Consider the following 14,548-nt stretch of genomic DNA (forward strand, 5'->3'; position numbering starts at 1 on the left):
ACTGCTATCAGAGCCTCCCAAGGACTGCTCCTGGTGCTCTCCACTCCAAATGAGCAGCACCTACAATCTCACACACAGTCTGGTTTCTCACAGCAACTCCAAAATCCAGGAGAGATCAATGTTGAAGAGCCCATGTACCTGCCCTGCAGGCCTCTGCTGTGAATTCTGTGGCTCAGTTCAACAGAAAAAAACATAACTTGCACAGAGCAATTAATTTCCAAAAGTATTACACAGAACTCAAGTATAATATAATATATAATTAACCTTGGGTGTATAAATGAGGAGGTTACATATTGAACAGCTTTTCCAAGCTACTGAAACACACAGGCCTAATTCAGATTTAGCAGGCCCACAAATGTTCATTAATTCCAGTAAAACCAAAAAGCTTCATCACCCCCTTGCCCATTAAGTCACCCAAGTGCCTGAATATCAAGAGTGGATTTACCAACTTATGAGACATAACACAGGGAGAGGAACCAGACATGACATCAAAGAGAAGCTGTCTGAAACCAGGTGACATCCTTTCTGCATTTAATATACTACATTCTGAGCAACAGCTAGGAGAGGGGGAGTGGAATACAGAAAAAAACACATTCTTTGCTATGACATCTTAAAAACCAGCCCCTGCATTCCTTAGTCCATTGTAGTTTTAGTCTATAGTTTATAAATTGGAACACAAACATCTGCTAAGACACCCAACACCTTTAATTAAGGGCAGATCTCAAATCCCACTATCAGACTTGTGCTTTATAATTTTATGCCTGAATTATAAAAAGAGAAGTGCAGGGCTTTATTCTTCTTTGGACGTTTCACAGCTAAGAAAAGTGTTGAGATAATTTAGAATTAAAAATCATGACATCTTTACAAGCAAACCAGACCTTTAACTACAATTCTGTTCTCAGTAACTTATACTGCCTCACAATCTGTCTCTGTTTCAAATATATCACATATGATACAAACGTGGTTCAGTTAAGACAGAGGAAGAGATTTCAAGTATTCTTGAGAAACTATGACACAGCTATTTTCAAATCCTAAGCAAAAATATCTTACATGAAAATAGTACAGTCCCTCCCTCCCCTCCAGTTCAATTACTAAAATCCAGGAGAGGGTTACTAGCAGTTTCAAAATTGCCTAATTATCCAGTGCAATCCAATCTACATCTTCAGAACAGTCTCTATGGTGGCAATAGTTCTTTTCTTCATTGGGGGATTAAATTGGTTCACGTGCTCTGAATAACCTAATCACTGCTGCCAATACAGTAACAAATGAAGGGAAAAACCTGCCTTATGAGCTAGAAAAATATTTACAGGCCACACCACTCCAGCAAGAAGCCTTTTAAAGCTATTTTATAGTATCAGACAGGACATAAGACAAAATCAAATATCTATATCTAAAATAAAAAGCCCACAACAACAATTAGGTTACTAAGATACCTTTACTCGAGCTTATGATGAAATTTTCAAGAAAGATGGCTTGGGGGGAAAATGAAGTCCAAACACCTAATGCTAAAATACTGAGCAGATAAACAAAGAGCACAGGAGACATGCACAACAGTTTAATCATTACCAAAAAAATAAGGCAGCAAAATCAGCCAGAAATATTAGATAATAAAAACTATCACACTGATGTCATAAGTACTAAAACATTACAAACATTTTCATTCTCTTCTGTTAATTAAAGTCTGCATTCTTCTATTTAACAAAGCCAACAGCAAAACAACCCTAAAATTTGCTGGCACTAGCTAGCCAAACCCAAGATGAATTTTAATACTAAATACACATATCTATTTGTTAAGCAGAAGTGAACTAGCAAAGCTCATTCTGACAATATTAAAAACTAAGTAACCCTTCAATCAAAACAAGTATTTTACAATTAAAAGACAGCCATCTATGACAATCCACTAAGCAGAATTCAACAAAAAGGCCTCAGAAAATGATGCTCCTAAATGATTAGCCTTTACATCAGCAATCCTACAATAAACAGGCCCTGAGCACATACCGTCAGGGTTTTTGGGATACATTTCTTTCATTAATCTCCAATATTAGCAGCAGCAGCATCACTCACTCTTCCGTTCCTCTCCTCCTAAAATACATTCCCCAGGAGTCCTTTCAATGCAACTTTATCAGCATTTCCAGGAGGTCTCTCAGCCACATCCCTACGCACAGAGGCAGCAGGAATCTCTGCATTTGTAACAATCCATGGCTGCAAAGGAGGGTGGCAGGCACAGCGACTGTACCATAACCAAAATGCTGAGTTCTCTCCTCTCCTGCAGCACACGTACACACAGCCCGCGTCAGTGCCCGCCGCTCGCAACACCGACCACAATGATGACACAAAATCTACAGAAAAAGCATGCATTACTCACTGGGTTTTATTCTTTAGCCTCTTCAGCATGTAATTCTTTACAATGTAGTAGGTATGAAATGCAACATTTTCCCTTTATTCCACGGATGCCGCTGTGTGAATACCATTAGACACCAAGGACAATAGGCAGGATCAGCTCGAACATTAAGAGCAAATATTTAATGGAAGACTGGTTACCCCCGTCTCTCCCTTTCACATCTCTGCCTCATGTATCCAGGCACGGGTGGTACTGGCTCCCTTGAGAGGCTGTAGCTAGCAGCTGAGGCACAACTAAAACATGGCATGGATGTCAAGGAGCTGATGTCACCAAAACAAGCATTTCTCTGATAAACCCAGCAATTGCGTTAGGGAAGTGCTACAAATCGATGGGAATTGTTCAGCTGGACGTGCTGTGTTACACAATGCACTGCAGCACCAAGAGTGATAAATCAGATCAAGATGTGTCAGGGTAAATAAGCTGAGACTCCAATAACTAAGTTATAAAGCTGCCAATCAGCTGCTGGGATCCACGCGCGCTGTCAGGAGCGCTGGCACCTCGGGGCACAGGAGAGAACACACCAAACGCCTCCGAAACAACCTGGTTTAATTCTTCTGAAAGAACAGCTCATCTACTGAAAAAAGTAAAAGTGAAATGCAAGACTGGTCTAAAAGTCTGCCATCTTTATCAGGAAACACTGCTCAAGCACCCAAGGCTCCAGTCCAGCAGATGCTGGGAACGCCTGGGAGAGGTCACATTCAGTGTCTGGGAAGGATGGGAGATGTCTCAGCCACGCTGTCACCTCACAGCAGCACTGCCAGCACTGTTAGCTCAGGGAAAGGGGCTGCTTGTAACCACAGCTGTGCACTTACACTGGGAGCTGGCTCCAACAAAAAGCACAGAAATCCAGGAGCAAAGGAATACAGAGACAATACAAGTGCAGATGCTGGAGACTGTGCAAATTCTGTCTCACAGACAGCACCGCATCAATATAAGAACAAAGGTTCTTCAAGCACAGAAATAACTTTCCTTAAGTCATGCAAATGGAATTGAAATATTAGTCATGTGGTTTATTTCATTAATGGATTACAGGCTTTTATTTCAAGCTTTGCTGGGCTGTTACAATCTCAAAACCATATCCATTTAATGAAGGTGAGGATAGGCAGCAACTCTATCATTAAATGTCAAACCCTCCAGTCTGTATTCCTGCACTCTTCTTCCAAAGGATTATTGTTCTGAAGGAGCTGGAAAGAAAAACCCTACAAATCCTACAGAAACACAGATTTGCACTTCAGAAGATCACAAACTATTGGAAAAAGCCACTCCATGACCTAACATGGACACATCCGAGCAACAGATTGGAAATGTAATTATTTCACAATTGAATAGTTTTATTTAAAAACTCAATTTCAAACTGTCTGTAGCTCTGTAACAAACCAATAATGCACACTTAGAACTGCTAATTTAAGTAGAAGTTCATTTTGGATAGACCAACTACTTCACTGTTTATTTGTCTCTGGAAAAAACCTGAGGCAAACTCATAAGCTCCTTTATAGTACAAACGTGATGCTCCAGAAAACATATACATATATTACATAATAATCTCACTTTTAAAAGGATTTCCTATAAACATAACTACAGCAATAAAGATAAAATAAGAATTTTAAACATGATGAATATTTTCTGAGGCAAGGACAGTATTTCAGTCCTGAAATAAACAGTACCACCAATACCAGTAACATTTCCATCCAGTTCAAGTGCAATGCAGATGTTTGTTGTGGGCCTTTGGCTAACAAGCCACAACACTGAATGCATTAGTCTGTGCTAAATTACAATTTAAACATGATTTAACAGCACTGTTGCAAAAGTTATACCTAGGTCACAAGGCCCAATTTCCATGCAGGTCCCTCAGATGCAAAGTTGTGATGTGCATCAAATTAATTCATGAAACCATGAGAAATTTGACCAGAGATATTTTAATCAAGCACATCCAACTAAACAGGCTTTTTAAACAATCTGAGTGTGATTCAACATGACCTCTAAAAGCATACAGGGAGAAATACCCTACAGACACAATAACCAGGTCAGCTGAGCCACACTCAGCTTTCTGCACTTCATCTCATGGCTTGAGAGAAGTAAAACTTCTAACAAATTAACACAAAAAAACTTTCCTACTAGAATATCTCCACCTTTAATGAGTTCATTAAATTAGGTGTCTCAGGGATAATTTCTTTAACTCTTCTAATCATGGTAGAAGAGTCTTTATCTGTTGTCCTTGTTCAGCAAATTAGAGAATTTAATGTGATACATTTTCTTTCTTTCCTTAAAAGACAATTTTAAAACCTAGTCACTATGAAAACTTACCTGGTTTTTACAGTTAACCTTTCATCTATTGTAGTTTAAATGTAGAAAATCATATCTGACCGCTAACATTTTGGTATTTAATTTCACCTCTCTCCATCTTCATGGAAGTTCTCAATAAAGCAATTATTAGCATATTAGCATTATTTTTCTGATTAAAAATAGTATTCACAACTTTTACCACTGCACTACTCAACTTCAGCCAGTCTGTCAGTGTAAATCCCAATTAACCAAGTACTTTTCTCCTAGTATGCATTACTTGCTCTCATCAGCAATTAATTTTATCTCCCCTTACACTTCTCAAAGAGAAGAGCAACAGTCCTTCAAATTCTTCAGTCAGCTTTTCTTTATACTCCTGTGAGCAGCCAAGCATCATCTGGTACCTTTGGCACCCAATTATTCCCATTCCTTTCCTTAACATTTACCAAGATATGAACTGAAGTCCTGATGCCATCCCTCTGTAATGAGAGCTGACTGTACACCTATTTAATCCTTTTATCCTGTGCAGTTCAGGCTGTTGAAATATAGGTAAACCATATCAATTATGTGTCCTTCCTCTGGAGGTTTATCTACCTCTCACAGGATTATTTTTATAGAGATTAATAACCTCTTTATTAAAATGGTTGTATCTCCCTCTTCAGTACATCGTTTCTTTTCCCTCAAAGTTAAAAATCCAAAAGAACCACAATGAAAGCAAAGGTCTGTGTTCAAATATGAATCTAAAATCCTGTTGTCTTTTCCTCTGAATGTATCAACTACAAAAATCAGCATGAATCCTCAGAAACATTAAAACACTGCTACAGCACTGATTTATGCAATTTCTTTGTTGACAAAATGTTAAATATTTTACAATCTTTTAAGAAAACAATAGAGATACACACATATGCAGTACTAGATCATGAAAATCTTTTAATGTATTTCTTTTCCATGTGACAAAAAAAAAAAAGGAGTTAGAATTTGGTAACATTTTTGTACTCACGATCTTCTCCTGGACAAGGCATGCCGGGTTTCTCTGGAATACTTGGGAAAACTAAAACAAAAACATGAGATTTTTAAGGTAAAACATTCTCAGTAATACTTTTTCCTTGAATCTTGAGTATATTTACACACAGACAGTTTTTGGAAGCCTTTAAATAATTCTACATGAGAAATGATGCAATCAAAATTATGTTCCAGACTGGCAGGAGCTTATTCTGGAGTAAAGCATGAACAAATCTGTGCAGTGCTGAACTCAAAACCTCCTGCACAGTTTCAGCTTTGAGCTCCAGCTCCTTCTCAGCATCAAACTCCAGGGCAGCAGCTACACAAAGAAGGATACTTGACAGGCAAGGGAGTCACTCCAAGCTCCCACTGAAGCAGCTGTTGGGATTATCAGACACACAGGGGTTCCTGAAGTGTGCAATACTTGCCATGAATAATCAGCCCCTCGCCTCTGTTCTGACAATACAAACGGAAAGCTTCCTCCAGCTCCATCTGAGATGAGATGGTACAGGGGTCACCTACCAAAAAAAGCAACACAGGCAAATTTATCACTAAAGAATTCAGTGGAGAATTTAAATTAGTAAAAAATGCACCAGCTTCTAATATTGCCTTTCTTTCAATCACTTGATATTAAGCTGGCATTTTGATCAGAACCAAAACGAAACAACACGATTATTCTTTCTAATTCTATCAAAATTGAGTATAAGAACTATCCTATAAGTTAACAAAAAATAAAAGTGAACAGCTATGCCTAAAGATTCCCCCCCATTTCTTGTTGTCTGCCTGGGGTCACATTATCAGCATTACCTTGGGAGGGTTATTTTTGTTAAAACTGGATAATTAATCCATAAATCCACTTAACCAGACACACGTGAAGTACAGTACATCCCACTGCACTGAGAGCAGGCAAAGAAGCAAGGGTGTGTCACTCTGAACCCCTGTCCCTTTGTGGAACTGCCACCTTCCTGCAGCACACCTTGTGTGACAGTTGACCTTATGACATCCAGGCCAAGTGATGACACCAGCATCAAGCCACACAATAAACTACTATTTCTTATTTTTTAAAAATGTTCTCATTTTGTAAAATGATGAATCCAGGGCCCAGCTACCTCTCTTTGAAGGTCACTGCTGTTGATGATCTATAAATGCAGCAATAACACAACATGAAAGACAAAAGAATTATTTGTACTGCAAATCAACAATCCATATTCCTTATAAAAAAAGGGAAACACTATAAAAGCCCAACAGAAAATCTATTTTCTTCATCTCTTGGTAGGTTTTGTTTATTCATTAAGCCATCGGCAATTGTCTGCTTTTAGTTAGTTCAAAGAGAACATCTGTTTGTGCAATCAGTCAGATGAACTTAAATTCCATGTGGCAATAAGTGGAAACACTTGCATGCAGAAATAGGAGAATTCACAAAACCCAGGAGGACCGAGGACAGCCTGCAAAGCAGATTGGCTGAAACTCAACAACTCAGACCCAGGAATCAGAAAAAGGTTGTACAGGTATGGATTTAACCAAGGTAAGAGGAAAATACTGACTAGAACAGAGACTAAATACATTTGTTTTAATTTAAGCAAGCTTCAAAAAGCCAGTGCAACTGAGAGCCCAACCAAGAAACACTTAAAAGGACTTGTGTCTCAGAATCCTCCAACTCAGAACTCAGGGGGTTTTCTTCTTTGCTGCAATAATCTTCCTTTATTAGCAGGCATGCAGTTCAACCAGCTAAGCACAGGCAATGTAATTCTCTCCCATGTCCTTCTGATCAGGTTACTTTTTATTACACCACCATTAAACTGAGGTTGGTACAGTTGCCTCTGTTCTTCTTGGTATTCAAAAGAGAAACAGTAAAATTCAGAAGTATTAATACTACCCTTAGTGTCTTAGATTAACTACCAGCTGCCTCCTTCCAAGGTCAGTACTTTGAAATTCCATTTACTCAAACAACACTATCAGCTAAGAGAGCTATTTAAAAAACCAAAACACACCATTACAACTATTAGCCAAACCAGTTTGGTATTTTCCACCTTTCTGTATTCAGTTCTAGTTCTGCAGGCCCTGGCTTTGACAAGGTGCTTCTGTATTCTGAATTCAAGTGCTACTGCAATCAACTCTGATGTCTTGAGTCTCATTTCTCCAAGCCTCCTGCTCTGTGACAGGGCTCTGTAGTTAGGTATTCAGAAACCAAAAAACCTCCACAGAATATTTGTTTATACAAGTTCCTCAATTCCCCTCCTCTACCACAGTGAACAAACCCTGACAAGTGTTTCAGTTCAATACCTTCATCATCAATCCACTTGAGGGTAATGGGCTGCTCCTGTTTCAAGTTACACATCTCGTGCACTTCATCACAGAGTTCAGCATAGCTCATGGATGCATCCAGGTTTGTTATCAGGATGTCCCTGCAGAAGATGAAAACATCAGCTTTTACCAGAAAATACCTGCACATTCCAACAGTTCCATCTATGGACAGCAAGCTGCAGAATCATTGAGAATGAGCATTCCTCATATAAAATACTCACTATGCAGCAGGATTACATTTTACAGTGCTTAACTTAAAACAACTGCATTATGGAGGAAATAAATGTGATAATTACCCATCTTTAATGCATGTTTACTCAGGTGAGCCAAGCTCCCTTATTATAATTATCAGCATTTGAAGTGTTGTTAAAAAACAAACCAGAAGCTTTCGTAATATTTTTTTTTTAAATCCAGATGCTTCTTCCATCAAGAGATAAATAAAATTATTGTAAATTCCTTTTAAACTGTAGGCTTTTCCCCACATCCTCTATATTGTTTGAGATGAAGCTTTGATTAGGTGAATTCTCAAAAGATGTAATTACAGGAAAATTCAGATCAAAATCTTCCTCAAATTCTGCATCTTGCACTCTACCTTTATAGTGTTTAGAGACCATGAACCCAATACTGAACTCTCTATGTGAACTACCATTATCTCAGGAATTTGTGACACTAATTTTTGTCCACAAGTTCTGTCAAAGCAGGTCAAATACTGAAGAAAGGAAAAAAGACAATGCAAAACAAAATCTGATGATACAAACAAGACTCTACTATTTTAAAAATATCTTTCTAATAACTGACTCTAAACAAGAGCAAGAGGAAACAGGAAATGAACTTAAATCATTTCAACACCTTCCAGAGGACAATTAGGAAACTGCTTTGTAGTTAATGGCTATTGGTGTGTGTAATTCTTTCCCCTCTTAGCTGAATACAGCAAATACATCAGAAAATTTTCCTATTTCCATACTGTGTGACAAGTAATTTCAGAAAAAATGTTATACAACATATTCTGCCTACTTATGTCTTTCAGCCAGTAGTTGAATAGTACTACACTGAAATAAGAAACTGAATTTCCACGACTTACTTTTTAAATGCATTAATAACCTGCCATTTTGCATTTGCTGAGAAAAATTACTATAAGCAAAGCTCTAAAACAATCATCTTACAGAACTGTAGTGTTTCAAATTCAGATTAAAAGCACTGCTACCTTTTCAAGTGTATCTTTAATCTATACTTTGTAGAGCTCTCAAAGAACAGCAACTTAATAATTCTTTATAACAGCAACAGCAAAAGAAATACATCTGCTGCCTGCCAACCTGTAAATCTGTATCCTCCACAACAGAGAGCTGTCAGGCGAGGTTGTTTAAGAACATTTCTCTGTCAAAGAAGTCATGTTCCATGCATTGATGAAAGCAAGAGACCAAACTGGTTGTCACAGCAATGTTTGAGGGCTGGTGCAGTGCCTTGCCCCAAGACAAGGTCACCAACAAATGCAGTTCATTATTTAATACCTGCCACCATGAGCCACTCATGAATTCAAGCAGCTGTAGAGAGATCTGTGGTAACTGTGGACTATCACACTTTGCCAGGTACCTACATAACATTCAAAAACTGAAAATACACTAAGAACACTCTACACACTCTATAAACTCCAAATAAAGCTGGCAGCCACTCATCACCCTTGAATTGTTAACATTATTATAACAGATGTCATTCTACAAGTAAATTAATGAACTGTGTATCTATGATGTCCATGTTCCTTTGAGATTTACTGTATTTAATCTCAACATCTCTACAGCCACATCAGGCAATCAGGGCACAGGGAAGTGAAAACAATTCCTTGTTTAACACTAAATAATCCCACAGGACACTTTAGAAAAAAATTTAAACTGGACACTACAGAGTAATATGAAGAGCAAATGACCAGTAAGTTGTGTATGAGCAATTACAGCAAGAGAAATAACTCCAGTGACAGATCAAACATGTCACCTCTCACAGGCAAGATAACACACAGGAAACCAGACTGCACCACTGCTGTGGTGATTCCAAGTAACCAGGTACAAACTAGAGAGGCAACTTGTGTAATTCTTGGTTCATTGTTGCAGTTATTTAATTTTTATTTTGTAATCTACTCTGGCAGTGATTTCTACTGTGCTATGTTAGGAACTCTGTCACACCCAGGAACAGGAATACCTGAGATACTCAGTCTCCAGAGATACACTCAACACTCACATGCTTTAAACTTCCTCAGGCTCAGATTTCTAACACAGATTTCATTATGGCATCTGTACTATTATTTTAATTTTAGCAGCTACTTGAACAAGTTACTCCCTAATTCTGAAGTTGCCTAGCATCAATGATTTCCTGCAGTCTGTCAAACTTTTTCAAAAGCTGAGTGCAGTACTGCAATGGAGATACTGAGATGATCAGTTCTAGAGGCTATAATGCCAAAATGATTCACTTTTACCTCATACAATTTCATCAGCAGAAAAAGAAATTCATAGAGCTTGGAACTCTTGTTTGTAAACTGACTTCTACAGACTTCACAGCTAATGCAAAAGACTGAATGTAGAGTTTCAGGAAAAACCACAGTAGTTAATTGTAAAACATGACTTCTAACATTGACACAATTATTATCACCTTCCCCAGTTCTGCACAGACAAGTTCCACAGACACACTCCTTTCTCTTTTTATCAACACTACCTGCCAGCAAGCCACCCCAAATTATTTACACCCAGTTCTACTGGTGTTTGTAGTGCCTTCCCTTACAGAGCTGTGGCTGCTCTCCTATTGCATTACCACATTAATTCAATTGTTTTAGAACCCTAAACTCAGGACCTCAAACTGCATGGCACTGATAAGCAGGTAAGTTTAAAAAGAAAGCATTTCATTTTCAATAAAATTTGTGAAGTGACTTCTATAACTACACCACATTTAATTCAAAACAGCATTTTTCTACACCATAATGTAAGAACATGCACAGTAGTAGCTACATTTACTTATTTAGCAGTAAAACATCAAAAGATCACTCAAGCCACTTATCAAATGTCAACAAGTTCAGTCTAAATATTTCCAATCAAGTCTAAGGATCTACTTGGGCCAAATATTTAACTCCTCAAATGCCTTAAACTCAGGCCTGGAAGGAAGACAGGAGAGACTAAGGCAATATTATTTTACAAGGTCCTCAGAGTGGCAGCAAACCAATCAGATTAAACATACCCGAAAATTCAAATTTCATGTTGCTGCAATAAAACCTTCCTGTTTCTACTCACAACTGAGTGAAGTCATAAAGGACCATGACATTCTGATTATAAAAATGTAATAACTGCATCTGGATGCAGGAGATGGATCTAGACCTGGCTGCTACTATGGGAATCAATAATCCATCAATCCACAACAACCACAGGTTTGTCACTCTTGCACATTTTCTCCCCTTCTGAGAGAAGAATAAATTAACTTTTCTTCTTGATCAGCATGCTGCAGGAGTCTGACTGGCATTTTAATAGCTCAGAAGTTTACCTGCCTGATCTGACATTAATTACAAATCCACCAAAGCCCTGTTTACTTTATCACTAGGTCAGACCACGAACTCCTGCTCAATATGCTTCAAAAATAGACAGGTCACAACACAGAGGAAAGGACACACTGACTTACCCATTGTAGTGTGCTTTCACTCTGATGAAGTCTTTGTTCAGATCAATTTTTGAGCCCATTCTGCTAGGCATGGTCTGTATTTAGCAGCTATATAAAATTGTGCAGAAATAGGTTGATTCAGGACAGGTAGATTCCGAAGCGAAGAGCTTCACATGTGAAATGTTTTTCTGCTCCAGATGATTCTCAATCCAGCTACATAAATAGAAACAGAATATTGATGAATATACACACACTGCTAAACAAATGAGTTGTGTCAAATTTTAGAAACACAAACACCTTTACATTGAACAGCAAAAAATAATAAAAAAGGAAAATATGTAAGACCATCGACCTGAACAAAAATTAACTAAGATTGGTTAAAAATTGGTGAAATTTAGCCTAACAGAAATATCCCAAGCATGTGAAGATGTTTTCTTAAAAACTCATCCAACAGCTCCCTCCCGGCTGAAATACTCCACAGAAGTTTTTACTTATTCATCAACACAGCATCTTACTCTTTTCTCCCAAAGAATCATGTAACTAAAAATAGTTTTTTGTGTAAATAAAACATTGTAGTCAATTACTATCAGTTACAAATTCACCCAAGGGAAGCAGCACAGGGTACTCCGAGGGTAATGTAGCATACCTTCATGACTGGAGCCTGACAAACATCCTGTTTATTCCAAATTACCACCTCGCACACGAATGTGTGTCCAGACACCTCCCCAACCCCGCTGTCCGGGCAAGCCTGGCCACAGGTACCGGGGGAGCGGAAACTCCGGACCCGAACCCCCGGGGGGCTGAGGGGAACCCGCGGCCTCCTGAGCCCAGCCGGGATCCCCGCACAGCCCCGGCCTGCGGGGAGCGCCCGGGACGCGACACCGGGCTCGGGACGAGGCGGCGCCGGCACCTCCCCACACGGAGCGGGCTCTGCCCGGCCTCCCCAGCAGCACCGTCCGCACTCCTACCTGCTCGGAGCGCGGGGGTCCCACCCCACACAGCGGGAGCAGGAGCTCCCCGAGCCGGGCTCGGCTACACCTCCGCGGCCTCAAGTTGTTCAAAGTCCCGCAAGGAAGTTTCGAAGCGGACTTTGCCTCGCTGCCGGCGGTGCCCCGGCGAGGAGCAGCGGTGGCGGCCGGCGGAGGAGCCGCGGTGCCCCTCAGGTGTCCCCTCAAGTCCCGCCCCAGGTGCCCCCGGCGCCCCTCAGCCGCTGTCCAGGCTCAGCGCCCCGCGCCCGCGGCAACATGGCGGCCTGAGGGCGGGAGCCGCAGCCAATGGGGAGCCAATCCCCGCCCGGGTCCTGCCCCCCCGCCGCCAATGGCAGCGCGGGAACCGTTACCTGGGGAGCCGCGGCGTCCCGGCCAACCAGAGCGGGCGGGGGGGCGGCGGGGAACACCTGCGGCCAATGGCAGCGCGGCGCTGCAGGGAGCGGCGGCTGAGGGAGCGGGGGGGACAGGTGAGAGGGGACAGGTGAGAGGGGACTGCGATGAGGGGACAGCGCTGAGGGGAGAGGTGTGAGGGGATAGTGCTGAGGGGACAGGTGTGAGGGGACAGTGCTGAGGGGAGTGTGCTGAGGAAACCGGTGTGAGGGAACAGCAGTGAGGGGACAGGTGTGAGGGGAGTGTGCTGAGGGGACAGGTGTGAGGGGACATGTGTGTGGGGAGAATGATGAGGGGACAGCTGTGTGGGGACAGTGCTGAGGGGACAGGTGTGAGGGGACAGCGCTGAGGGGACAGCACTGAGGAGACAGTGCTGAGGGGACAGTGATGAGGGGACAGGTGTGTGGGGAGAGCGCTGAGGGGACAGGTGTGAGGGGAGTGTGCTGAGGGGACAGCGCTGAGGGGACAGGTGTGAGGGGACGTGTGTGGGGAGAATGATGAGGGGACAGCTGTGTGGGGACAGTGCTGAGGGGACAGGTGTGAGGGGACAGCGCTGAGGGGACAGCACTGAGGAGACAGTGCTGAGAGGACAGTGATGAGGGGACAGGTGTGAGGGGACAGGTGCTGAGGGGACAGTGCTGAGGAAATCAGTGTGAGGGAACAGGAGATTGCTGTGAGGGGACAGTGCTGAGGGGAGAGGTGTCAGGGGAGTGGCTTCAGGGGATGGGACAGGTGTGAGGGGGCAATGCTGAGGGGACAGGTGTCAGGGAACAGGGGACAGATGTGAGGGGACATGTTGTGAGGACAGAGGTGCTGAAGGGATAAAGGCCAGGTGCTGAAGGGACAGGAGTGAAGGGACAGGCCCTGTTGCCTCCCTCAGAGCTGCTTCCCAGGAAATCTCAGTGAAAAGCTCCAGTAGTGATGTCCTGTGAGGGTCAACCAAGCATCCAGCCCAGGGAGGGGCCAATCAAAGTGGCTAAAGCAGGAAAATCACAGCTGAGATAATAAAGAGAGAATAATAATCAGACTGGCCAGACCAGAGAGAAAAACAATATATTAGTGGTGGAGCAACAAGAGTTCCACAAGAGGCAGTGCCTTTTGCTTTGTAAAGTTGGATTTGGATGTTTTTCCTAATGAAGCTTTGATATTTTGCTTCCAAAGTGAATCCTCTGTGACTGAATCAGGATCTCCTGTGCTTTCCTCACAGAAAGCTGGGATGATGAACTCAGAGAGTCCTCTAGTGGAAATGGTGCTCATCCTGCCCAAACAGCTGGTTTCATTGTGTATTTTAAAACTTTTCTAAGCAAATAAACTATCCAAGCAAAAGGGTTGCTTCGAGGCTTTTCTTGATGTATTTACATTCACTATTGGGCAACATAAACCACCACATTTGAAAAATAAACCAAAACAAGTTGGATTAAACACAACTTAGATATTTTTGTGTGTGTGTGTGTGTGTGTAGGTTTTTTGGGTGGGGTTTTTTTTTTTTGGCTACCTGTAGTTGAATGGTCATGATTGTATTTTGAAATGGAAAAAAAAATAATCAGTTCTT

At 41.3% G+C, this 14,548-nt stretch overlaps 1 protein-coding gene across 2 annotated transcripts in view; it reads right to left on the reverse strand.

Annotated features, from left to right (window-relative positions):
• The window catches only part of PRKCZ (protein kinase C zeta), a 41,132-nt gene extending 28,323 nt beyond the window's left edge, over nt 1-12,809 (reverse strand). The window contains exons 1-5 of one of the 2 annotated variants that reach the window (XM_033079455.1): nt 12,586-12,809; nt 11,639-11,830; nt 7,967-8,088; nt 6,112-6,201; nt 5,682-5,732 (exon numbers count right to left, since the gene is read on the reverse strand). In XM_033079455.1, coding sequence (XP_032935346.1) covers nt 5,682-5,732; nt 6,112-6,201; nt 7,967-8,088; nt 11,639-11,709 — 334 coding nt within the window. In that variant the 5' untranslated portion in view covers nt 11,710-11,830; nt 12,586-12,809. Of the gene's footprint in view, nt 1-1,998; nt 2,280-5,681; nt 5,733-6,111; nt 6,202-7,966; nt 8,089-11,638; nt 11,831-12,585 lie in introns of those variants that run through there. The other variant, XM_033079456.2, reaches the window with a different exon arrangement.
• Between the last annotated feature and the right edge of the window lie 1,739 nt (nt 12,810-14,548).

Source organism: Catharus ustulatus, chromosome 24 (assembly GCF_009819885.2).
Source record: "Catharus ustulatus isolate bCatUst1 chromosome 24, bCatUst1.pri.v2, whole genome shotgun sequence".
In the NCBI taxonomy this organism is placed as follows: Eukaryota; Metazoa; Chordata; class Aves; order Passeriformes; family Turdidae; genus Catharus; species Catharus ustulatus.